This window comes from Trachypithecus francoisi, unplaced genomic scaffold (assembly GCF_009764315.1).
Source record: "Trachypithecus francoisi isolate TF-2019V2 unplaced genomic scaffold, Tfra_2.0 Lachesis_group12, whole genome shotgun sequence".
Lineage (NCBI taxonomy): Eukaryota > Metazoa > Chordata > Mammalia > Primates > Cercopithecidae > Trachypithecus > Trachypithecus francoisi.
The window spans coordinates 75,908,120-75,932,870 of record NW_022681457.1 but is presented as its reverse complement, the minus strand read 5'-3'; the positions used below and the strand labels follow the sequence as shown (position 1 = coordinate 75,932,870).

The 24,751-nt window shown below is 41.9% G+C and overlaps 1 protein-coding gene and 1 long non-coding RNA gene across 3 annotated transcripts in view; one reads left to right on the top strand and one right to left on the bottom strand.

Annotated features, from left to right (window-relative positions):
* LOC117092619 overlaps nucleotides 1-24,751 on the top strand; it is an 83,064-nt gene that overhangs the window by 34,371 nt on the left and 23,942 nt on the right. Inside the window, exon 2 of the long non-coding RNA XR_004440858.1 lies at nucleotides 5,289-5,417. This is a non-coding gene — a long non-coding RNA (uncharacterized LOC117092619). The remainder of the gene's footprint in view (nucleotides 1-5,288; nucleotides 5,418-24,751) is intronic.
* The window catches only part of AGBL4 (ATP/GTP binding protein like 4), a 1,514,939-nt gene continuing 1,501,616 nt past the window's right edge, over nucleotides 11,429-24,751 (bottom strand). The window contains exons 13-14 of one of the 2 annotated variants that reach the window (XM_033226452.1): nucleotides 19,509-19,589; nucleotides 11,429-12,131 (exon numbers count right to left, since the gene is read on the bottom strand). In XM_033226452.1, coding sequence (XP_033082343.1) covers nucleotides 12,020-12,131; nucleotides 19,509-19,589 — 193 coding nt within the window. In that variant the 3' untranslated portion in view covers nucleotides 11,429-12,019. Of the gene's footprint in view, nucleotides 12,132-19,508; nucleotides 19,590-22,110; nucleotides 23,536-24,751 lie in introns of those variants that run through there. The other variant, XM_033226454.1, reaches the window with a different exon arrangement.

Genomic DNA, 24,751 nt, shown 5'->3' with positions numbered 1-24,751 from the left:
GCTGGGGGGCGATCAGGTCTTTCCCTTCCCACAAGGTCATATCTCAGGCTATCACATGGGGAGAAACCTTGGACAATACCTAGCTTTCCTAGGCAGAGGTCCCTGTGACCTTCCACAGTGTATTGTGTCCCTGGGTACTCGAGATTAGAGAATGGCGATGACTTTTACCAAGCATACTGCCTTCAAGCACTTTTTTAACAAAGCACATCCTGCACAGCCCTAAATCCATTAAACCTTGAGTCAACACAGCACATGTTTCTGCGAGCACAGGGTTGGGGCTAGGGTTACAGATTAACAGCATCTCAAGGCAGAATAATTTCTCTTAGTACAGAACAAAATGGAGTTTCTTATGTCTACTTCTTTCTACAGTCACAGTAACAATCTGATCTCTCTTTCTTTTCTCCACAATACCAATTGACATACTTAGCGATGGAAGAGAGTTCCCATTGCTCCATACCCTTGTCAACACTTGGTACTATCAGACTTTTAAATTCTTGTTAATCTGATGTTTTTAAAATTTAACTTAATTAGATTGTGGTAAGAACACATAACCTGAAATCTACCCTCTTAACAAATTCCTAAGTGTACAGTACTTTACTGTTGACTATAGATACAATGTTGTACAGCCTATCTCCAGAGTTTATTCATCTTGCTTAACTGGAACTTTATGCCCACTAATTAGTTATTCCCCACTTCCTCCTCCCCATACCCCTGGCAACCACTCTTTCATTCTATGAATTTGACTATTTTAGATACATAAGAGGAATTCTGTAGTGTTTGGTTTTCTGTAACTGGTGTATTTCACTTAGAATAACGTCCTCAAGGTTCATCCATGTTGTTGCATATTGCAGAATTTTCTTCTTTTTTTTAGGCTGAAGAGTATTTCTTTGTATGTATATACCACATTTCCTTTATTCATTCATCTGTCAATGGACATTTAGGTTGTTTCCATATCATGGCTATTGCGAATGGTGCTGCAATTGACATAAGAGTGGTAATATCTTTTTGAGATTCTGGTTTCAGTTCAGTTGGATCATGACCCAGAAGTGGAATTGCTGGATCATATGGTAGTTCCATTTTAACTTTTTTTTAGTGACCTCCTTATTGTTTTTCATAACAGCTGCACCATTTTACATTCTCACTAATAGTGTGCAAACGTTCCAGTTTCTCTATATCCTCACCAACCCTTGTTTTCCTTTTTTATTTTTTATTTTCTTTCTGAGACAGAGTCTCACTCTGTTACCCAGGATGGAGTCCAATGGTGCAGTCTCAGCTCATTGCAACCTCTGAGGAGAAGGTTCAAGCAATTCTCCTTCCTCACCCTCCTGAGTAGCTGGGATTACAGGCGCCCGCTACCATGCCCAGCTAATTTTTGTATTTTTAGTAGAGATGGGGTTTCACCATGTTGGCCAGGCTGGTCTTGAACTCCTGATCTCAGGTGTTCCACCCGCCTTGGCCTTCCAAAGTGCTGGGATTATAGGCGTGAGTCCTTGCGTCCGGCCTCACTTGTTGCCTTTATGTCATGTGGTTTTAATTTGCATTTCCCTAATTACAAATCAAATTGAACACCTTTTTATATGAGTTTTGGCCATTTAAGTTTTTTTAATCACTTGTCTGCAGAGCTTATGTGCAGGACATCTTTCAGTTGCACTTCCAGATCCATTCACAACTTCATTACTCTGCCTTTTGTCCTCAGAGGCTGACCCAAATGGATTACAGACATGGGATCCTTGACTTCTAACTTCAGCACTTGTTGAGCACTGAAGGGAGGAAGGGAAGGGAGATTGGAGTATTTAGTCCACCACCTTCCTCTTTGCAGAGTCAGAAGGGTCTGAGTGCATTCTTTGACCACAATTTCTGGAAGGCAGCTCTCTATAACAACTCTTTGTGCTTCTAGATTCTAGGGACTGGTATGTCTCCTTGTCCTTTCAGACCTGGAGGGGTAACTGTGGTCTCCCTATACCCTACTCTCAACCTTGTAAATTTATGTTTGTAAAACTCTCCACAAATTTATCAATATGAGTGTTCCATCTGTTTCCACAACACAGTTGATTACTATTTTCTAATGAATTTTCAGGAGTTATTTATTGTGTTTTGAATATTCTCCTTTGTTGGTTATATGGGTACAAATATCTTCTCCCATTCAAATCACTTTTCTTTTCCTTTCTTTCTTTTCTTTTCTTTCTTTCTTTCTTTCTTTCTTTCTTTCTTTCTTTCCTTTCTTTCTTTTCTTTCTTTCTTTCTTTCTTTTCTTTCTTTCTTTTCTTTCTTTCTTTCTTTCTTTCTTTTCTTTTCTTTCTTTCTTTCTTTTCTTTCTTCTTTCTTTCTTTCTTTCTTTCTTTCTTTCTTTCTTTCTTTTCTTTCTTGACAGTGTCTTTCTGTGTTGCCTAGGCTGGAGTGCAGTGGCATGATTTCAACTCATTGCAACCTCCACTGCCGGGGCTTAGATGATCCTCCTACCTCAGCCTCCCCAGTAGATGGGATGACAGGCATGTGCCATCACACCCACCTAAATTTTTGTATTTTTTTATAGAAACAGGATTTTGCCATGTTGCCCAGGCTGGTCTTAAACTTCTGGGCTCAGGCAATGCACCTGCCTCAGCCTCCCAACGTGCTGGGATTATAGGCTTGAGCCATTGTACCCAGCCTCAAATCACTTTCTTAATAGTGACTTAATACTTTTTTATTATAAAATAAAACACATATACAGAAAAGCATATGAAACAAAGGTACAGTTGAGTGGATTATTGGATTATTTTAAGGCAAACAGACCTATAGCTACCACCAAGGTCAAGAAATAGAACATCGCTAGCTAGCTCAAAAGCCCTTCATATACTCTACCCCATCATAGCCTTTTTCCTCCCCTCTCAGAGTAACCATCTTTAATTTTTATAGTAATCACTCTTTTGTATTTCTCTATAGTTTTATCATTTAGGGTGAATCTCTAAATAATACAGATTCATTTTCCCTGTTTTATATGTTTCACAAATCTCTTTAAAGTATCCCCCTCTAACTCCCCATCTTTATACTTGCAATTTATTTTGGACGATCTTAGGTTATTTGATGTTTAGGTTACTCAAGTCTGAATTTTACTGATTGATCCCTCATGGTACAGGTTAATAAGTTGCTCTGCATTTCATGGAAATTAGTAATTGAATCTAGAGACTTGTTCAGATTCAGGGCTTTTTGTTTTTTTTCAAAATATAGATAGTGATGTGTTCTTTCAAAGGAAAGCCCAGGCCGGGCGCGGTGGCTCAAGCCTGTAATCCCAGCACTTTGGGAGGCCGAGACGGGCAGATCACGAGGTCAGGAGTTTGAGACCATCCTGGCTAACACGGTGAAACCCCGTCTCTACTAAAAATACAAAAAGCTAGCCGGGCGAGGTGGCGGGCGCCTGTAGTCCCAGCTACTCGGAGGCTGAGGCAGGAGAATGGCGTAAACCTGGGAGGCGGAGCTTGCAGTGAGCTGAGATCCGGCCACTGCACTCCAGTCCGGGCGACAGAGCAAGACTCCGTCTCAAAAAAAAAAAAAAAAGGAAAGCCCATAATGTCTGATTTTCTCTGTTTTTGATGATGGTGGTTAATTTTATGTGTCAACTTGACCACGAGATGTGCAGATCTCTGGTTAAACAGTATTTCTGAAAGTGTCTGTGAGGGTGTTTCCAAATGAGATTACCATTTGATTTAGCGTAATTCATAAAGCAGTTTGCCCTTCTCAGTGTGGGTGGGCACCATCCAACACATTGAAGGTCTCAATAGAACAAAAAGGCTGAGGAAAGTTGGATGATCTCTCTCTGCCTGACTGTTTGAGCTAGGATATCAGTCTTTTTCTGCCTTTGGACTGAGACTTACACCATCAGCTACCCTGGTTCTCAGGCCATTGGCCTGAACTATGCTGTCAGCTTTCCTGGGTCTCCAGCATACAGACAACAGATCATAGGACACCTCAGCCTCCATAAGCCAACTCCTCATAATAAATCTCTCTCTATATACATAGTTAGCTAGCTAGATATTTCCAGTTGGTTCTGTTTCTCTAGAGAACCCTGACTAATATATTGCTGTAAGCGCAGTTTCCAGTTCTTAAGAAAGGCTGGATAAAATTTTTATTTTTTCTATTTACCGGTTTCCAAGATAATGATTTACTCAAGATAATGAGCTGTCCTATCATTCCATGAAATGAAATCATTTTTTACTGAACTAATAATGGATTTAAACTTATTTGGCATTTTTAAGCCATTGTAGTTGTTACACTTATTGAAGCTCAAATTGTCCCCCCTTTAGCCACTGAGAGTGTCATAAGCTGACTCCTGAGTCCTTTTAAATAGCCGTTAAGTCTTTGACATTGTTTTTGCTCTATGCTTAGACAAGAGGTTCCAGGTTTATCTGGAACATTTTCTGTCACAGACCCAGAATCTTTTCTGAGAAGCCCTAATTTCTTTTCATGAGAAATGGTGTTTTAAGACCACAATGTAGGCCCCAGGGATGCTCACTACTGCTGGACCTGTCATTGTTTCTAGGCCTATTCTAGACGCTGTTTATCAGGTTGATAAGCTACATTCTAGTCCCGCTTTGCTGACAGGTTTTTATATTTTGGTTTTAACCATGAATAGGTGTTGAACTTTTGTCAATGCTTCTTCCACATCTATTGAAATGATCACGTAAATTTTCATTTTAATTCTAATTAGTGAATCACCCTAATTTCAAATGTTAAAAACCAACCTTGCATTCTGGGGATATTTTGATTTGGTGAAAATGTCTCACCCTTTTTATACAATGCTGTATTTGATTTGCAAAACTTTTCTTGAGGATGTTTGTATCTGTATTCATAAGAGATATTGGTCTGTAGTCTTATTTCCTTATAATGTCTTTGTGGGTTTTTCTATCAGGATAATATTAATAGCCACATAGGATAATAGGGAAGTATTATCTCCACTTCTATTTTCTGAAGAATTGGTATTATTTCTTTCATAAATGTTTGATAGAATTGATCAGTGAAGCCATTCTGGCCTAAAGTGTTTTTTGGGCAAGTTGGGTGATCTAATTGAGTGAAGTTTGGTGAGTAAGCTTTTGGTTTGCACATTTCATGACATTTTTATATCTCATCTAAGCTGTCAAATTTGTTGGAATAAATTGGTTCATAATATTTCCTTATTATCCTTTATAATCTCTAGGAGCTGTACTTATGTCTCCCTTTTTATTCCTTATATTAGTAATTTCTATCCTCTCACTTTTTATTTTTCTGATGAGTCTAATCAGAGGTTTGTTGATTTTATCAATTCTTTTTCAAAGGACCAGCTTTTATGGGCAAAAGGATCATTCACCTGACCACTATGCATCACCACAAACTGGGAGTACCTCCTGGGAATGCATGCTGAGACACTAGTGCTGGGGGTGGGGAGAAGGTTAATGTAAGACGGGGTAAGAGAAATTTTATCAATGTAAGGGGCATTAACCTGTGACTTAGTATTTAACATCCTAAAAGATATCTGAAGCCAGTCCTAATATGCTGCTATATTGCTTCATTAATCTTGAAAATACATGCATGCACACTGCTGTGTATGCACACATAAACACACACACACACAAACACACACACAATGACCTGCAGTAAATGAGGAAAGATGCTAGAACTGTCATGACAAAATATTAAAAAGGGGTCAAAGAGTACAAGGAAGTCATCAGTGCTAGAGTAGATTTACTATAGAAGTCTGGAGAATCCATCAGGCTGATTGTGTTACCTATGAGAGTCCTAAAGACAGCCTCCACTAATGCAGTCAGAAATGTGCTAATGAAAGTGGTGACATACATGGGCAGACAATGAGGGTTTTTCTTGACTTAACAAAAAAGTCTGGGAGAAGGTAAGTGTAAAGTTGATGTTAGCTGCCAAACAAAGGAAAAAATTATGTATGCCCCTTTGCCCAGTTTCCAATCTTGAGGCAGTTCTCAAGTCCAGAGCTCATTGATGAAGTGAAGCCAGATCTCCTTTGAGAAGGATCCTATAGTACCACAGTATATACAGTAGTATTTTTCCTAATATTTCTCCAGAGGGACGTATGGCTATTTCCTAGAGCACTGACTACCAGGGAGTGAGCAGTATCCAGCTCTTTGAGGGCTTCTGAATTTAGGATATGAACTGGGATTTTTCCAAGAAACCCTAAATGCAAACACAGCTTCTTTATTAGAGCAGAGGCCTAGGGAATCCAGGAATAAGCTGAGACCTGGTCCATATCCACTTCATAGTAGAGCCGATGCACTATCCAAGTGCATAACTGAGATGGATATACCTAACAGTTGACAGAAATTTCAGGTTTGTTTCATGATCTGTGAAGCAAGAGTCATTATGGTGGGAAAGGGAATGTGCATGCCCTGCCTCCCCCAAATTGTACCCCATCCAGGAAAAAATAATGAATTAAAAGCAATACTGATTGTAGTAGAATGGCAGATATTAGAAGATTCTGACCAGCTGAACAAAACAGATGGTTATGGTAGAAGATGCTGGATTACTGTAGATGTAATCAAATGGTAGCCTAATTGTGGTTATGCATGATGTGATATATTTGCTATAACACATAGAAACAGCATATTGATTTGGTAAGTATATACTTTTAATTCCCACCATAGAAAAGAATTAGGACAGAAGTACATACCGTCTTGCTCCAGAGCTACACTGATTATCTCACTCTCTGTTACAATGTAGTCTAAAGGAGCTTGATTGTTTGGACAGTCCATAGAATGTCACACTGGTCCACTATATTTGTGGCATCATGGTAATTGGACTTGAAGACCAGTAAGTGTCAAGTAGTCTGAATGACCTGGTGAGATAGATTACATATATATATGTATATATGTGTGTATATATGTGTATATGTGTGTGTCTGTGTGTGTGTGTGTGTATATATATATATGTTAGAGTAGACCTGGCAGCTACAGTCTGTTGGTGTTGAGTATTTAGGAAAAGGCCATCTGAGGAGGATACATGTGAGCAGCAACCAGGGGAGGGGACAGCTCATGTTTACTATGTTTGAGAAATAGGAAGAAAGTCAGTGTGGCTGTAGTGTACAAAAGAGAGTGTGGTGGGAGCAGAGGTTTGAGAGGTGGTTAAAGACCGTATCATGTAGGGTTATGGGTATCAAGCTAAGATTTGCAGGTTTCTACTAACCCATTTTAACCTAAGCATGATGGGAAAAGGAGGAAGGGCTCTCAGCAGGGAAATTATGATATGATTTATGTTTTTGCCGAAGAGTCCTTTGGGGCCGGGTGTGGTGGTTCACGCATGTAATCCCAGAATTTTGGGAGGCTGAGGCAGGTGGATCATTTGCGGTCAAGAGTTTGAGACCAGCATGGCCAACATACTGAAAACCCATCTCTACTAAAAATATAAAAATTAGCTGGGCATGGTGGCAGGTGCCTGCAGTCCCAGCTACTCAGGAGGCTGAGGCAGGAGAATCGCTTGAACCTGGGAGGAAGAGGTTGCAGTGAGCCGAGATTGTTCTACTGCACTCCAGCCAGTACTGCAAGAGCAAGACTAGGTCTCAAAAAAAAAAAAAGAAAAAGAGTCCCTTGGTTGTGTGTGGAGAATGGATTGCAGGGAAGTAAAGGAGAAAAGAGGAGGGCATTTGGGGCAAGGATAAAAATATATGTGGAAATCAAGAATTCTGTTTAAGTCTGAGATAACTAGTAATGAAATGGCTATATGAATCTGAATTTCTGGGATAGTGTCAGACTAGAGAAGATGATCTGGAACTGTTGGCACATTCATGGATTTTAAAGCTGCATTTTGAGAGTGGGGAGTATCTAGATGGTTGGAGGCAGTATCATGGGGTCAAAGAGCTTGGGCTTTGAAGCCAGACTGAAGTGAGTTTTGAATTCTCACTTTTTACTTACCAGCAGTGTGGTTATGTGCATGCCACTTTTTGTGTCTTTAGCTCCCTATCTATAAAATGAGAACTATCCCTGGCAGTAGTAGTAGAAGAAATTGGAGATGTTAGCACCATTATTCACCTGGTAAAAGCTACTTGAATTACAGCTGTAGTGCCTGGTATAAGTATTGCTAATGTTACAAACCCAAATCCTTGAAATATTACCTCATGCTCCCTCCAAACTACCAAAACAAAAGTCTAGACAAATACTTATACACATGTGGACCAGGGTGAGGGCAGGGTATAGAAATCTTGCTCCAGGTAGCTACCACAAAAGAATGGTTCTGTGCAACTAATTCACATTTGCTTCCCGGCAATTGGTAACACTTCAAAACATCTTCAACAGGAAAGAACACATAGGTGGTTGGATAGAGAAACATGATTTTGCAGTCAGACAGACCAGGGTTCAATTCTCTAGCTTGTCTTGACCTTACCCTTAAGCGTGAATTTAGGTGAGAGGGCTGCAGCAGTGCTGACTTCCCATCTGGAGCGACCTTGGTGTGAATAGCCCATGTTGGCTCTTTCAGGATCCGCATATTTAATAAACACATCAACTGGCATCTTTGTCATTATTACTTTAATGCAGCTCATCAGGAACTTAGCATTGAGGAGCCCTTGAATTTGAAGCTTATGGAGCAATTAAACTCCCTCCTGGGAGAATACAGACCTGGAGACTGTCAGTGCATAGAGATGAGTAATTTTGTCTTTGGCTCCCTCTTGCCAGGAAAATGGAATGCTCCAAAGTTCATCAAGCACTTATATTGTATTTCAATGAACCATGTGTACCTTGCATACTACGTAATTAATTTAGAAAACTGCTCATCTCATAAACTCTGGCAACCGGCCCATCTTCTATTAATTTTTTCTAATTAGCTATTATCAGGAAAGCACTGAATGTCTGCCTGATGTGATTCCTACCCACCTGATGGGAACGGTCAATAATAATGCTGAACAGATAATTCAAGTGCTGACACACCCTGTTGTCTGTTGTCTTATCAGAGGGCTTTGAGTCAAATATGGCAGATAGCCTTATCTTCATCAGATCTTGGACCTCTGAAGATGAAGGGACTTGCCCAAGGCCACAGGGAGGTTTCATTTCTCTGCAAAGCCAGATCACTAAGGGCATGGGCTCTGGAGTTGGGCACATCTGCAGTAACATCCTAGCTCTAAGAGTTACTAGCTATATGGCTTCAGTGCTCCTCTCAGTGCCCACCTTACCTTCACCACTGTAGGAAGTCCTGCCAACTTCTGACTGCCATCACCTTCATTTATCTGTCAGAGCTTGTTTTGCCCACTCACTACCTACCTGCCCCTTTTCCACAGCAGGCGGAAGTGATAGGAAATTAGCACCCCTTAGAAGCAGCCTCAACCAAGACTGACTGGGGTTGGTGAAAAATATTCAGCTCCCTCATCCCTCATGCAAGATAATTCTTAAGATATGAGTTCTACACTGGCTTCCAAAATCCCCCGAGGATTAAGTTTTGGTCATCGAGGATGGTAACTTGCTTGATAATGAACATTTCATTGGCTGCCCTCCCTCCCTTGTCTCATGCTCCTATTTCACTACCAGTTTTTCTTGAGATCTCTTCTTTAACCCTTTGCACTAAGTCCTTATTCAAGGTCTGCTTCTGGGAACCCAAACTAAGACAGTTACCTCTGACAAATAATTTAACTCCTCTCTGATCCTCAGTTTTCTATTCTGTAAAAAGAAAATATGCATAGTACCACCTCATAGGCTTGCAGGGAAGTTTAAAGGAAATACTGCAAATAAAGAATTTTGCCCAATTCTATTCATACCAGCATAATTTATAATAGCAAAAAGTGAAAAATGGCCTAAATATCCAACAAAAGGGAAATGGGTAAACAAATTATGTTTTATCTATATGATATAATATTAGCCAGTAAAAATTACTTTTTTCAAAGAATATTCGATGGCATGGAGAAATGTACATGAGAATTCTTAATTACACAGTTCAGCTGGGGACCCCAATGATAAAAATGTCTAAAACTGTAAATATAAAATTACTTCAATTTTGTTAAAAATATACCAAAAATATATAAAAATTTCTCTCTTTTGGTGGTGATGGGTTATTTTCTTTATGCTTTTTCTTATTTTTCAAATTTCAAAAGTTTCCAAATAAATAGCATTAAGTTTATAATAAAAAATGAAATGTTACTTATAGAATTGGTCTTCAAGGTTTTTAACTATAATAAAAAAAGGTATTTAGAAACAAAATATATGTAAAATCTCAAACATTTTGTTTTTATTTTCCTTTTTCCTGGTGAATTGCACTAATTGTTGAAAGAAAATTCAGCTTTCATGCAATATCAGAGTTGACAGTAAGTAAGGGCAAGACTTTGCAAAGTTTTAAGAGTGTCTAAATCTGAGGTTCTTTGAGTCCCAACTTCACACTTCTGGCCTTCCTGGGAGCTTCTTTTTTCTGATCCCAGTTCACCTACTCTTCTGGTTCCCATTTGTGGTGTTGATTCCAAGCTGGAGTGCCAGGTCAGACCAAGTCAGTCAATAGGCCCAGCACTGATGGGTTCTTGACCCGGGTCACTTGATCCAATCCTAGATTTACTTCTTCTGAGGGCTTCTTGACTTACCTGCCCATGCCCCATGTTGACTAACCTATATATCAAAGTCCATCTGCATCCAACCTCTTCCAACCTCCATTCACCAACCCCCATTTGTACACAGAAATGATTCTTATAAAGGAGAAAGTTCATCTGCACATCCATATGCCCATCCATCCATCTATCCATTCCTTCACTTGTCAAATAATCACTGGGTACTTAACTCTGTGCAGGCACTATGCCGGATTCTTGGGATGGAGAGTTGACTAAGACACTGTTTCTACCAAATTTCCCAGCCATGGAATAGAAAAAACAAGGCACTCATGCTCACTGACCTTTCCAAGCCCAAGCCAAAAAATGAGAAATGGCCTAAATAGTCAACAAAAGGGAAATGGATAAACAAATTATGTTTTATCTGTAAAACCCATGTAGAGCAGACACTTGTGCTGCCTGCCCCACACCTCAGCCCACCTGACTTAGTGCAGTGTGATGGACAGTTCCATGCCCGGGTCTGCATCCCTCATCAAATGGATCTCAGCTGCCTCAGGGATCCGCCTTGCAGAAGAGCAAGGGGGAATTCACACCCAAGGAGGCAATCCTCAACTCCGAGGAGAGTTTTTAAATCATCACTTGGAAAGTCCTGAGAGGGATTGAGGCCCCTTTCCCCTTAGTGATAATTAGCTCTGTAACACACCCTTTCTGTTTTTTCTCTCTGTTGGTCTCTCTTTTGCCTCTCCATTATCTCTGCTTCTTGGTGTCACCTGGCATATAAACTACTTGCTCTCAGTTCCTTGTCGCAGTCTCTGCTTTTGGAAGAACCCAAACTAAGATACCATGGTAAACCTTACTAAGGAATGAATGAATGCTGATTTTATAGTGAGAAGAGGGAAGACACTCTTGGAGGCAGACAAATGACCACCTGATGTTGATAAAGAACCTGTTACATTATTAGTCAGTTATAATGAGGGGCCACATTATCCATTTATAATGTATGTCAGGGTGTTGGTTTGACTGACTTAGAAATACTAAGCGTAAGAGTAATGTGGATGTGACCGAGAACAATACCTACCCTCTATGGGACACTTCCATTTGGTCTTTATTTATATCCTCTCATCATCCGCCCTTCACAACCTTCCTGTAACCCAGACATCAATTAATCTCATTTTAAAAGTGAGTAAACAGGTTCACAGGGATGGCTCAAGGCCACACGGTGGCAGAGCAGGACTCTAAGTTTGATCTGTCAGACATCAGTTTCCAGACTCTTGTGCCCACATCTCTGCATGAGCCTATTACAACATCCAGTCAGAGGCCCAATTTTCCATCTGCTTGACAAGCAACTTATAATGCACACCCTTGAAATCAGGGTATGCTGTCTCATGAGGTCTAGGTCAGCCATAGCAGGCCTGTGCAGGAAAGTCACAATAAATAAGACACGGTCTATTTACTACTCACTGTTAACCAACACTTAAGATAAAACATTGCTTTATTTATTCTGTTTGGCAGCTAAAGTGTGCTCCATGGTGCCTATTGCACGGTGATGTTAATTAGGTCCTCGGTACTGCATCTCTTGTATGCAAGGTTCATGGTGTCACCAGCTCGTCTCGCCTCTCCAGAGGTCTCTGGTTCAGCATCAAGTCTGAGGACAGAAAGAATCTTTGGAAGGCAGGAATCACCACCAGAGTTGCTGAACTAAGTATAAAACTTCACTACGGTATAAAAGTTAGCTGGGCATGGTGGCGTGCACCTGTAATCCTAGCTACTCAGGAGGCTGAGGCAGAAGGATCGCTTGAACCTGGGAAACAGAGGTTGCAGTGAGCTGAGATTGCTCCACTGCACTCCAGCCTGGGTGACAGAGCAAGACTCCATCTCAAAAAAAAGAAAAAAAAAAAGAAACTTCACTACCTAGTCCTCATTCACAAGCATTAGGGCCTAGCAACCTGACATGCACACCAGTGTCAGTGTGAGATCATTTTTAGGGTAGGCAAGCGGATTAAAGGGGGTGTTCCTAGAGACCCAAAATGGCAGAACTGGAGGAGCCCTTAGCGATCACCTACTTCAACAGATTCCATTTTATAGATGGGAAAACTGAGGCTTAGAGAGGCACAGTGACTCTTCTAAAGTTATATAAATGGTAGGAACAGATTGGGATTAGATTCCTGGTCTCTCTGATTCCAGTTAAGACTCCTTCTAATGGATCATTTCTAGGCCTCTGTCCCTGCTCCTGACAGTCCTCACTTGTTCCCATCCCCTTCCTATTGTATGGCTACAGAATGGATGCATGCCAAGTGCTGCCTCTAGTAGGAACTCAGAGAATGTGAGTTCTTTCTCCCCACTACGTTCACCTTCCCTGAAATTCCTCAGAGTAATCCTGTGGTTTAGAAAGAGCAATCATTCTTTATTCCATTCGGTGGGTGAGGAAGTTGAGGTTCAAAGAGGGGAAATGACAGCAGCTGAATTAAGTTTAAATCCAGGCTCTGGGTTAGTGCTCTTTCAACCAAACCACATGGCCTCCCTAAGGATAAATGAATAAAAGAAAGAATGAATATTAAACTTAGAAAAGAATGTATTAAGGCATGTCTGACAAATAGGCTTAATGTTTGAAAGTCCCCACCCCATGTATTTGCTTTTCAGTAAAGGCAAAGTCTCGAGTTCCGCGGAGCTGCTCTTTAGGCCAGAGCAATGAAGTACGGTCATGCGTTGCTTAATGACAGGGATATGTTCTGAGAAATGCACTGTTAGGTGATCTCATCATTGCGTGAACACCATAGAATGTGCTTATGCAAATCTAGATGGTATGGCCTGCTACACACCTAGGCTACATGGTATAGCCTATGGCTCCTAGGCTACAAACCTGTCCAGCATGTTATTCTACTGAATGCTGTAGGCAATTATAACACAATGCTTGCATTTGTGTATCTAAAAAAATCTAAACATAGAAAAGGTACAATAAAAATATAGTATTATAATCTTATGGGACCACTGTCATTCAGGCAGTCTGGCATTGGCTGAAACATTGTTAGGTAGTGCATGACTATACTTATTTCACAGTTGTGCACCCTTCACTTTTGACCACCATCTGGTATTCGACCTATGTTAGGGCAGGCCCTCAGTGAGTGCTTCTGAAATTGAACGGAAACAAACCCCCTGGAATCGTGGAATTTCAGCTCCAGGAGCACTTTGGAAAGGTATTAGGGGTATTAAGGAGAACTGCCTCTCCCTTCTTCATAACACCACATGAGCAGTCTTTTTCAACTTTAGTCAAGGCTGATCTGAAGAAAAAAAAAAAAGAGAAAAACAGACAGGAACACAAAGCTGAAATACAGAAAAGAGACCTAAACACAAGATCACCTACAGATAGAGTCTGAAAAGGGGACTTTTGGTGAGCTCTCCACCCCAGAGGGACTGGCTTGGCTGAATCAGCCAGGATCAGCCTTCACTGGGACTGGGAAGGAGGAGAGGTGGCCCTGACATCATGCTGAGCACAGTCCCTGGGAGGCTGGGGCAGAGGGGTGATCCATTAATATGGATGAAATGTCAAGAAAGTAGACAGAATTTCAAATAGCAGCTTAACCCAGGACCTCTGACTATGAGTAGATGTAAAAAAATCTGCTTAAACTTGACAATGATCTGTCATCTAATATTCAGTAAAAACATTCACAACTGAACAAACTTATGCATTTTCACATACAAATATAAAGAAGTTATTCACATAAGATGTGCACATAATGGAAGCACACACATACACATATTCTCAAATACATCATAGTCAATTTATCTCTTTTACCTGTCTTAGTCTCTCCCCAACTTTCTCCTTTGTTTTTTTCTTTCCTATGGATACCATTAGCCTAAAGTCTCACAACTTCCTATGCGGGCCTATAAGCTAGGTTTGCTCCACTTTATCCAAAAGTTTCAGGGTTGCTTATTTGTGAACTTCTGGAGGGAGAGAGAAAAGGAGGGGTGTCAGCATCACAAAAATGTTCTGCTCGGAGCAGGCATCCTCAGTCTCATTCTCACCACCAGCAGCAGCAGCAACAGCCACAAATTCTCTGTGAATGGCTTCTCTGTCTCTGGCCTTATGCTAAGGCCCTGGGGCCCCAGAAATGAGTAAGACTGTTTTTGGCCCTCTCTAAACATCTCAGTCCAAGAACAATGGAAAGTTGAATTGGGAAGAGAGCTGATACACCAAAGTGAAATACCAAAGCCATTACCAAGTGTCAAATGAAATGTTTAGACAGTGGTTCCCTAGAAGCTCAGGGCCATTGCACCAGGAAAGACTTCTTGAAGGAGGGGTCTTGTAGAATCAGCAAAAATCAGGGCAGCAGAGAGGAATGGGGAGGTGCCTAGCAAACACCGACGCTTAATTATTTCTGTTGGATAAATTAGTGATGAGACAGTTCAGGTTAAAAGCATGGATGAAGTAGGGACCTTTATGAGGTCTCAGAAGAAAGAAAATATTGGAAAACATTTTTCAAAATACTGTACTTTCCCATTTATCTTCTCAGTTGATCCTCACGATTCTTTTTCTTTTATTTTCGGTTGAGGAGTATGCCAGTTGAGGATTATGTCTCCATATCAAAGAGTAAGAAACTGAAACCAATTGAAGCTCTGGGGTAACTCCACCCAGGGCAAGAGACTTACTTACTGTCTAATACAGCCAGGCAGTATTGGAGCTAGGAGCAGAACCCAGTTTCCTAATGGCTACATCTTTAAATCCATTTGACTTGACAATTTGAGTTCTGGGAGTTGAGGATGGAATGTAGCTTGGGTTAGAGGAAGAGGAAGACTTTGGGATATTTACTGGGGAAACTCCTTCTAGTTGGTGACACAGCACCCTCTTTATAATGCAGGAGTATGGGAGAGGTGGGTTAATAGAAGGAGTTGGGCGTCCTTTGCACTACCCCATCCTAATATCCCGGCAAAGCGCCTCACTTGTTGTTACAATTCTGAGGGTAGCACCAATCCTGCCTGTTAAGACAATCATTTCACAGCAGTTGTTTCAAAGGAAGAGACTCAGGCATGGAGGATGTATGCGGACATCCAGCTGCAAAGGAGACCGCCTAAAGCAAGGCTCAGGGGAATCAGGCAAAATGAGGTCATGCACAGGAACAAACATAACCCAGTGAGCTCCCTGAGGTGGAGGCCTTTTATAACCAGCATTAAATATTTATTGTACTGTCAGTCTTAGGACTGTACCCAAAAAGGAGGAGGGGAAAACTAAAAGAACACAAGCATTAGAGTCTGATGACTCCCAGGCTCCTCCACTTACAACAAGCTGTGCAACTTTGGGCAGATTCCTTAGTCTCCCTAAGCTTCTGTGTCTTTAGCAGGGAAATGAGGAGAATAATGCCTACTTCATGGGGGTGTTGTGAGGATTGTATGAGATCATGTAAGACAAGGCAATCAGTACAGGGCCTGGAGCCAAGTAAGCACTCATTCAGGGCAGAACAGCAGCAGTAACAGTAGCAGCTGCAATGGCAGGAGAAGGAGGAGAAATAGATTACTAGTAGCAGCAGTAGTAGCATTACATTAGCAGTACCAGCAATAGCAGCAGTAATAGTAGCAGAAGCAGTAGCAGCAGCAGCAGCAGCAGTGCAGTAGTAATGGGAATTATAGTAGAAGTAGATTAGACTAGTAATAGTAGCAGCAGTAACAGTAATAGCAGCAGCAATATTTTTACTAGTAGTAATAGCAACAGCAGAAGTAGTAGTTATAACCACACCAGCAACAGTTGTTGTTATGATTATTGTTATAGAAAAAAGGACCTAATTGCCTTGAACTCTGAAAAAGAATTTAGCCTTCAGGAAACTATTGGAGAATTAAGTAAATCTGTCTCCTCCATCTCCCCATGGACACTGGGGCCTTGAAGATCATTCAGGACCTCTGACTCCAAGTCTAAAGCACTCTAGCATACTATGCTGCCTTTGATGCTGAGTTGGAGCGTAATTCTGTGGTAAAGGAATCCATGGAGGAAATCCGAGCTGTGGAATGTCTCAGAGAGGTTGAGGTTTTGGGAAGATAAATCCATAATTAAGATTCAGTTATCAGGGTGAGGTCAGGATAGAATTTTGGATTTGAGATTTCGTTCATTCTTTCTTTTATTCTGCTATAGCTACTGAGTGCCTCTGACCTGTCTGGAACCATTAGGTTCTATGGGAGGTGTGAAGATGAATAAAACGTGAACTTTTCTCTCAAAGACATTAAATGACAGTGGGGGAGGTGACAATCACCTGAGTGAAAAATTAATAAACAGGCCTGGCATGGCGGCTCACGCCTGTAATCCCAGCACTTTGGGAAACCCTGGGTGGGCGGATCACAAGGTCGGGAGATCAAGACAATCCTGGCCAACATGGTGAAACCCTGTCTCTACTAAAAAAATACAAAAATTAGCTGAGCATGTTGGTGCATGCCTATAGTCCCAGCTACTCAGGAGGCTGAGGCAGGAGAATTGCTTGAACCCGGGAGGCGGAGGTTGCAGTGAGCCATCACGCCACTGCACTCCAACCTGGTGACAGAGCAAGACTTCATCTCAAAAAAAAAAAAAAAAAATTGATACACAGATGAATAAGCAAAGTGTTAGGGCAACCAAGAAAGAAAGCAATTAATGACAACTGCTAAGACTGGGAGGATGTCATGAAGTTGGGACACATGAGCTAATTCTTGAATGATGAGAAGGATTTTCTTAGTTAAGAGGAATAGAGATGTTGGCTGGAAATTAGAGAGAACAAGCAGGCATAACCAGTGGGATTTGGCAACTGAACAGAAATAGAATGTGAAAGACACAAAAGTTGGATGATATCCAGGCTCCTGGCTTGGACAGTTAATTTGAAAGAAGTACCACAAAATGGGATCACGTTTTCTGGAGCTCCTGGAAGCTTCCAAGTAGAGAATGGGTTAACAGGAGAGCATCTGCAGACAGGGAGGACATTCCAGCAATTCAGGTAGGAAATAATGCTGGGAGTGGCTAGGAGGGAAAGCATGGGAAGGATACAGGAAGGGAAATGCACAACAAACCTGCCAATAGGCATTATTGTCCCATTTTAGAGATGGGGCAAGTAAACTGCTCTAAATGATTTATAAGATTATTAGCAAGTGGTGGAGCTGAAATTAAAATTCAGGTCTGTCTGACTCAGAGTCACTCCATAATACTACTTGAAGGCAGACACATCAAAGAGGCAGAAGCAATGGGACTTGGTGGTTGGTCAGCTGTGTGAGGAGAAAGACATAAAGGAATTAAGGCAAGGGCAGGGCTTCCAACCTGAGCAACTAGAAGGAAAAAGAGAATATTAACCAAGACAGCTGATGCCAGGGAGAGAAGCAGATTTGGACTTAAGATTGACATGGGGTCAGCTAAAAATAGATCCCAGGTCTTTAGGGGAACAAGTACATTTTAAGCACTAAGGAGCTATAATAGGCCTCATCGGGATGACTTTCTGGCTTGGTCGGGCTTAGTGTTGAGGTTTGGGGCTGAACCGAGAGACAGAGAGGTGTGGTAGAGTTGTGTTTGTATCCAGGGTCCACGTCCTGTCCTAGTTACTTACTGGCTGTGGACCATGGGCATGGGACTTAATCACACTAAGCTGAATTTCTTCATCTGCAAAGTAGAAAAAACAAGCCCCGACCAGCACACCACCTGAATTTGGTGTATGAAGACAGACATGTGAGTGCCTCGGGGAAGTCCTGAGTTTCAGCTGGCAGAGCAGATCTGTATGATTACTTCATAAAGATGATCCCTGAGATGTTGCATGCCAATCAAAGTAACATAAAACGAGTTTTGTATATATCCTGGTAAGATCTGTTTGCTATGATACTGACAAAACATGCTATCTTGTAGAACCTATTTCCCCTTTCTCTTTTTAGTCTAGTCATTTCAGCCTCACATGAAGTTGGGTGAATATCATGTTAAACACTGTCTTCCCATTTGTTCAGAGTCCCAAATTCCAAAACCTCTTTCCCCTCCCTCAAGGGTTCAGGGTTTTTGGGTGACCCCACTCTCACCATCCCCACTATTCATTCCACACTCAGTGAGCACAGACTCTGCTAGGTCCCTAGCTTGACACTGATCCCTCAGTGTGACTGCCTTTCTTTTGGATAATCCTCTCACTCTTGTCCTTGACTCAGGAAGCATTTGTACTTCTGTTTCTATGTCATCTGGGAATAAGAAAAGCTTTGGCTCTAGAGAAGGGATTTCCGACTCTAGCAAGCAGATGAGAGGCAGAGCAGGGGTGAGGATGGTTTGAGAAAAGAGTTTTACTGAATTTGAGGTATTTTATAGATGTTATTATATTCAATTCTCACCATAAATATAGGAAGTAGATATTAATCAGTCCCTTTTACAAATGAGGATCCTGAGACTTAAAGAGATTATATTATTGCCCAAAGCCATACAGCTTAATGGAAGAGCTGGGATTCATACTTAGGTTGGCCTAACTTTAAACTTGGGCTGTTCCTATTATGTTATATCTCCCCTCTTCTTTCTGGCCCTGATGCCCCATTGGCTAAGCTCAGCCACAAGGTAAAGGACTTCTTTAGTGCTCAGAAGGCAGGAACTTGGAGGAAGAATTCCGAACAAGAAATGAGGGACATAGTAGGCTTATTTTGCATACCCCAGAAGGAGGAAGTGATAGGGAACCAGAGCTAGATTATCTGCTTGGGGCCAGTAACCCAGAGAGTGTCAGGATGGGCCCAAGAACCCTGCTGAGATTCCAGGGTCCCTGGATAATCTGGAAGCCTCTGCATGTCAAGTGATAAATGGGCCCCTTGTCTAAACTCTGCTCTCTGGAGGACTCTGGAGTGGCTAGAAGAAAGTCAGACAGATGTATGAGAATGAGAGATAGGAAGAAGGCAGGGCTTCAGCAGCAAGTGCTAAAAAGTCCTGAAATCATTACACATTTTTCCCAGCCTGTAAACTTAACATGCCTCCTTCCCCTCTGCCTATCCCCCACTACCTCTAAATGATGCCATTGTTTACTTGTTATTCTGCTTTAACCTGTTTCTTTTTTTGATGTGATTTTACCTGGAGACAAGTGGAGAAGGCCCAGCACAAAGTAGTGGAAGGGGAGCAGTGTTTGAATCCAGGTTCTCACTAGACACGTGACTGTAAAAAAAAGGTTTTTACCTTTAGGATTCTCATTTTTTCTCATCTTTGAAGTGTAGAAAATGATACTTACCTGATGGGACTGTTGGGAACATTAACTAAGGCAATGGACACAAAGGCATCTAGCACAACACCTGACACACAGTGTATGTTCAATAAATATTTGGATGCATGAATCGATGCTGCACAAATGTTAATCAGCCTACCCATAGTTGGCTCTGTTCTTACTACATAGAAAAAGGAATTGGGTTCTCTAAGGCAGGTCTCAGGTGTGTCAGTTGAGTTATAGTGAAAGGATACTAGTTCTTTCTGTACTTACCGCCCCTGCCTCCATTTAAAAGGCAATAGAAAAAACTTCTAGCTAAAGGCTCACTGTTGCTGCTGCAAAACAAACATCATCACCAGCCTCCTCTGCTGCGGGCTTATCAACGAAGAAACTGGGTAATCTCCAGTTTGTCTGCTGCAGCTTGAGGGTAAACAGACTTTTAGTCCTGTCTCTGCACCTCTGAACTGATACAGAGCAAAACTAGCACTGCATCAGTATGGAAAGTTGCGTGAGAGCCAGGTAGAGACCTGGCATGATCCCTCTCTTCCCACCCTTACTTTTTGCATAGTTGTCTGTCTCCTCGGAAATGCACAGAACACTGGTTTGGTGGGCAGCTCCAACCACCTGCGGCTCTAATCTAAGACAGACGTGGCTAGACAAGAAGATAGGCTGGCGCGCCCCCTGCTGGAGCCAGGTGGGCTAGCAGCCTCTGGCTGATTGTACACCTCTTGGTGCTGTCCTCCATCTCAGTGCTGAAAACCTTTCCCCTCTAGCTTGAGGTGATAGGTATAACCTTGTCCAAGAAAGCTAAGGAGAAGCTGAGCAGGCCAAGACCACACAAAGAGCTGCTGACAACCCCTGGTCTCTTGCCCAGCCCTTTTTTTCTGCTCTGCCAATGTGGAAAAGCAGATAGTTCATCTTGCAAACACACCCCGCTACAGGCTGCCTTATAGGCAGCTTTTTTTTTCTCTCTCTCTCTCTCGGAATGCGAAATTTTAGCAGGGTCCATATGCTATGATTCAGAGACAGTTAATATCACTGTGTCTAGCATTAAGTACTGTACTGTACACTCCATTTGCTGACATCCAGAAATGTAACATCCTGTCCCATGTCATCTCAGTCCAGAGAAATGACATGAGGCGATGCTTTGGAGCATCCAACTTCCAACCCAGCATCCTCCTAGAAAGGGAGTCCCCTCTATTTCCTCCCAGACAGATGTCGTTCAGACTCTTCTTGCACTCCTGTGGTGATGGGGAGTTCATGGTCTTCCAAAGGAACCCATCCAGTGGTTGGCAATTCAATTCACTGAAAGTTTTCCTCATCCTGAGCAGAAATCTGTCTTACTGAGACTCACTCCCCGATTTGGTTATTACCTCTGGGCAACACGGAACAAGTTTGCTTCTTTTGTCCAATAACTTTTTGGAGACTGTGATCTTTCTTTCCTATTCACACTCACTCTTATTTTTTATTTTAAACAATAAACTGCTCCATTCCTTTCTAATGGGAAAGGATTTGCAGACACCTCACTTTCCTAGTCATATTCCAAATGATCAAAGCTACCATTTAGTGAGCACATAAAGATTTTTGCCTACTTTTTCCACACCTAAGTTCATTAAACTTTCATGACTATTATAGCAAGGTAGGTATTACTATGACCATCTTTCAGGCGAGGAAACTAAGATCTAGAGATGTTAAATAACTTGTCTAAGATCACACAGTTTTTTTTTGTTTTGTTTTGTTTTGTTTTTGAGGCGGAGTCTTGCTCTGTCGCCCGGACTGGAGCGCAGTGGCTGGATCTCAGCTCACTGCAAGCTCCGCCTCCCGGGTTTACGCCATTCCCCTGCCTCAGCCTCCCGAGTAGCTGGGACTACAGGCGCCCGCCACCTCGCCTGGCTAGTTTTTGTATTTTTAGTAGAGACGGGGTTTCACCGTGTTAGCCAAGATGGTCTCGATCTCCTGACCTCGGATCACACAGTTTTAAAGAAATAGAAGTAGGGTTTGAATGCAGAATGAGCCAAAGTTGCCTGGCTCCAAGTTTTTGCTCTTAAATCATCATTATACCTGCTGTTCGTGTAGTCTATGATCCAATTAATCAATGTAGTTTTAAATATATAGGCCAATATATGATCACAACATTATGGAAGTGACCTGGCCAAGGAAACATGGATCCAGACTATTGTCTCTCTCATTTTATGCACTCTGCCTCTTTTCATGCTATCTAGAATAATGCTATCATTTCCAAAAGGCTGACACACTCTTGGTGCATACCAAGCCGATTGCAGTCAATTAAACTCCCCAGGATTTTGACACAGGAACTGCTGGAAATCAAGACTTGACTGTTGTCCCTTATTTTGATAACAAAGTCCTTGACCTCAAAGTCAGGGTTATACCAGTTTGGAGGTTTGCCTGTTGGTTCTTGAGCAGTGGAAGACCGAAAGGGAAAGGTGCCAAGAATGCTCAGAGGAACAGAAGAGCTGCACAAAACACTTTATTTGTGTTCCTATGGGCAAAACGAACCCAGGGAAGAGGCTGTATATACAACATGACATTTGTAGCCAATCAACGTATGGTTTTTTGTTATTATTTCTGAAAACCAGCATGCAAAGGAGAACAAGTTTTGCTTTTGATTTTTGTAGCAAACTTCAATAATCTCCAACCCAAACAAACAAACAAAAAATGCTTTAGTGGAGCTTTGTGCTAAGGGCTTTTCCTCCCTGGAGCCTCCCTGCCTCTCCCTGTCTTCTAATCCTCATTTCCGGGAGGTCATTTTAATTAGCAGGCTGTCATGGTGACTCAGCCTGCTGTTTCCATAGACAGGAAGGGAGCAGACTCCCCTGGACCCATTCATCATACAAAGACACTTTACTCTTCACAAAAAATGCACAATATTTAGCTTGCCACACCTTGGGAATTGCTACTACCATTTTATTTTATCATTCCTCCCTGCCTCAGGGTGCATCCTTGTGTCTTTTGCATCTTCCTTGCCTAGCAATCACACTTTCCTCATTGCAGATTAGCAATGCCCGCATCTTCAGGGGCCAGGCTTAATCTCTGTCTCCTGGGATCTGGAGACTTTAACCATAATAAACCTTTTAAAATGAAGGACCAGTGCGTTTTGTCTTTGGAGCTAAAATTTTAATTAAACTACCCAGGAAATAGGGAAATAGCTCTCAGCACAGTTTTCTAAATCTGCATGCTGGGGTTTGAGGGAATCAGGAAGCATGCAGCTTAGATACAGTGACCATATATTTAAGTCCACTGTGATTTCAAAAATTCTGTCCCATTGTTCCCTAGGATGCATTTGCCCTTGGGCTGCATGTGTTGTTGCTGTTGTTTTGGATCAGAAAAAACAAACACTGCATTTCTAAAGCTGTAAACAATCAAGCCCATTTAAAAGGTAACCATCTGCAGTAACTATAAAACTTAAAAATGTAAAGTGGCTTTGAAAGAACTGACCTGATATGTGTCAAGTATCTTAAAAGGGATGTGTAGGTTTTCCTCATCTTGGAAGATCTCTATGTTGTAGAAAATAGCATCTGTGCTCACCTGGTTCCAGTCTCCTATTTTGTTCCTGAGCTTTTTGAGCTGAAGGCTTACAATTGATTTTCCATTGGAAAAAGGGAAAATCAATGATGAAGTTTCTCATTGTATCCCTTCCCTTTCACTAGCCTGTGCATTAATCCACAAATCCTTGGAAGCTAGAGAAGAGTGATTAATTTCATTCCCCAGCAGAAAATGCACGTTCCTGTCCCCATAAGACCTCCCAGGACTCCGTGTCTTTAAAAAGGGGTTGAAGGGTCTTTGTGGTTCACTGAGCTCTTCTTGTCCCCTTTGCCGTTGGGATAGTTGCTGGCTGGGCCCCGCAGGAGTGGGTGCTTGTAAGGAGGGGATTTTTCTTTCCTGCAAAGGGGGAGATAACAGAAAGAGAGAAGACAGCACATATACACACTGTGATGAAATCATTTGTGTGCATGTCTATCTTCCCCATTGGACTATAACCTCCCAGGAACAGTAACCTAGTCTTCTTCCCACAGACACTAAAGGTGACAAAGATGAGCAGGCATTGATACTGTTTTCAAGTTCCTTATAGCTTAGGAGAGGAGACAATTGCATAAAATACCTACACAAAACAATAACTATAATATGTGTCAGGAAGTGGTTAGTGTCATAAATATGAGAATCTCTTGAACTAAGTTTGAATTCAAATTGAAGAAGAGGATTTGGAACCCATCAAGCTCTGACCTTGGCGCACCCATTTTTCTTTACTGTTGATGAGTCATGAATAAGGTAAAGACAGAATAGGTGGCACCACATAAAGGGACACCTTGCCCTAACATACCCTCCTTCCTTAAAGGAAGCCTCACTGCCTGAAAATCCACATTCATTGAAGAGCCTTGCTAACATAACAAGGCTGCCAGAATAGGTGAGATACAGCTAGACATCAGTACACCCATTAACACCCTGGAGCACATGCATGGGGTGTAACTTATGGGCAATGTGATCTTGAAGCAGTTCCTTACCTTCTCTGGACCTCTATTTCTTTATTTCTAAAATAGGAGAAAAATTCATGTCCTTCCTGCCTCATAGGCCCTGGTAAACGGAGGTTGAGGAAGAGCTTTGTAAATTACAAGGTGCTATTCATCTGTCATTGAAGGATGTTGTTCTTAACACCCAAACGGAGCACAGGACGTAAGTATATTTTTACGGGAAAAAAGAGGAGGCAGGCCCAGGTTTGGTCATAGTTGGGGCAGCCATGGGGGGATGGTGGCAAGGGGACAAGTTGTGCAGAGGCTAGAGAGGACTGTGAATGTGCAGAAAGACTTAGGAAGGGTGAGCTAGGAAGGCAAAAAGCCATCAACCAAAGATGGGGACACAGAGAGTGCAAGGAGCCACTGGAAGGCAAAACATCCCATACCTTTAGGCCTCTGCAGAGGCTGTTCTCTTCCCTACCTCTAAAGAGGTAGAGGAAGAGCCCCACTTCCTTTGGGAAGACAAATTCCCAAAAAATAAGCTTCCCCCATCCCTAGGCCTTTGTAGCACTTTGTACATCTCATCGTTCCTCCGCCTGCCATTTTCTAGGTGGTTCTTTGTTCATCTCTTTCTCTTATGAGATGAT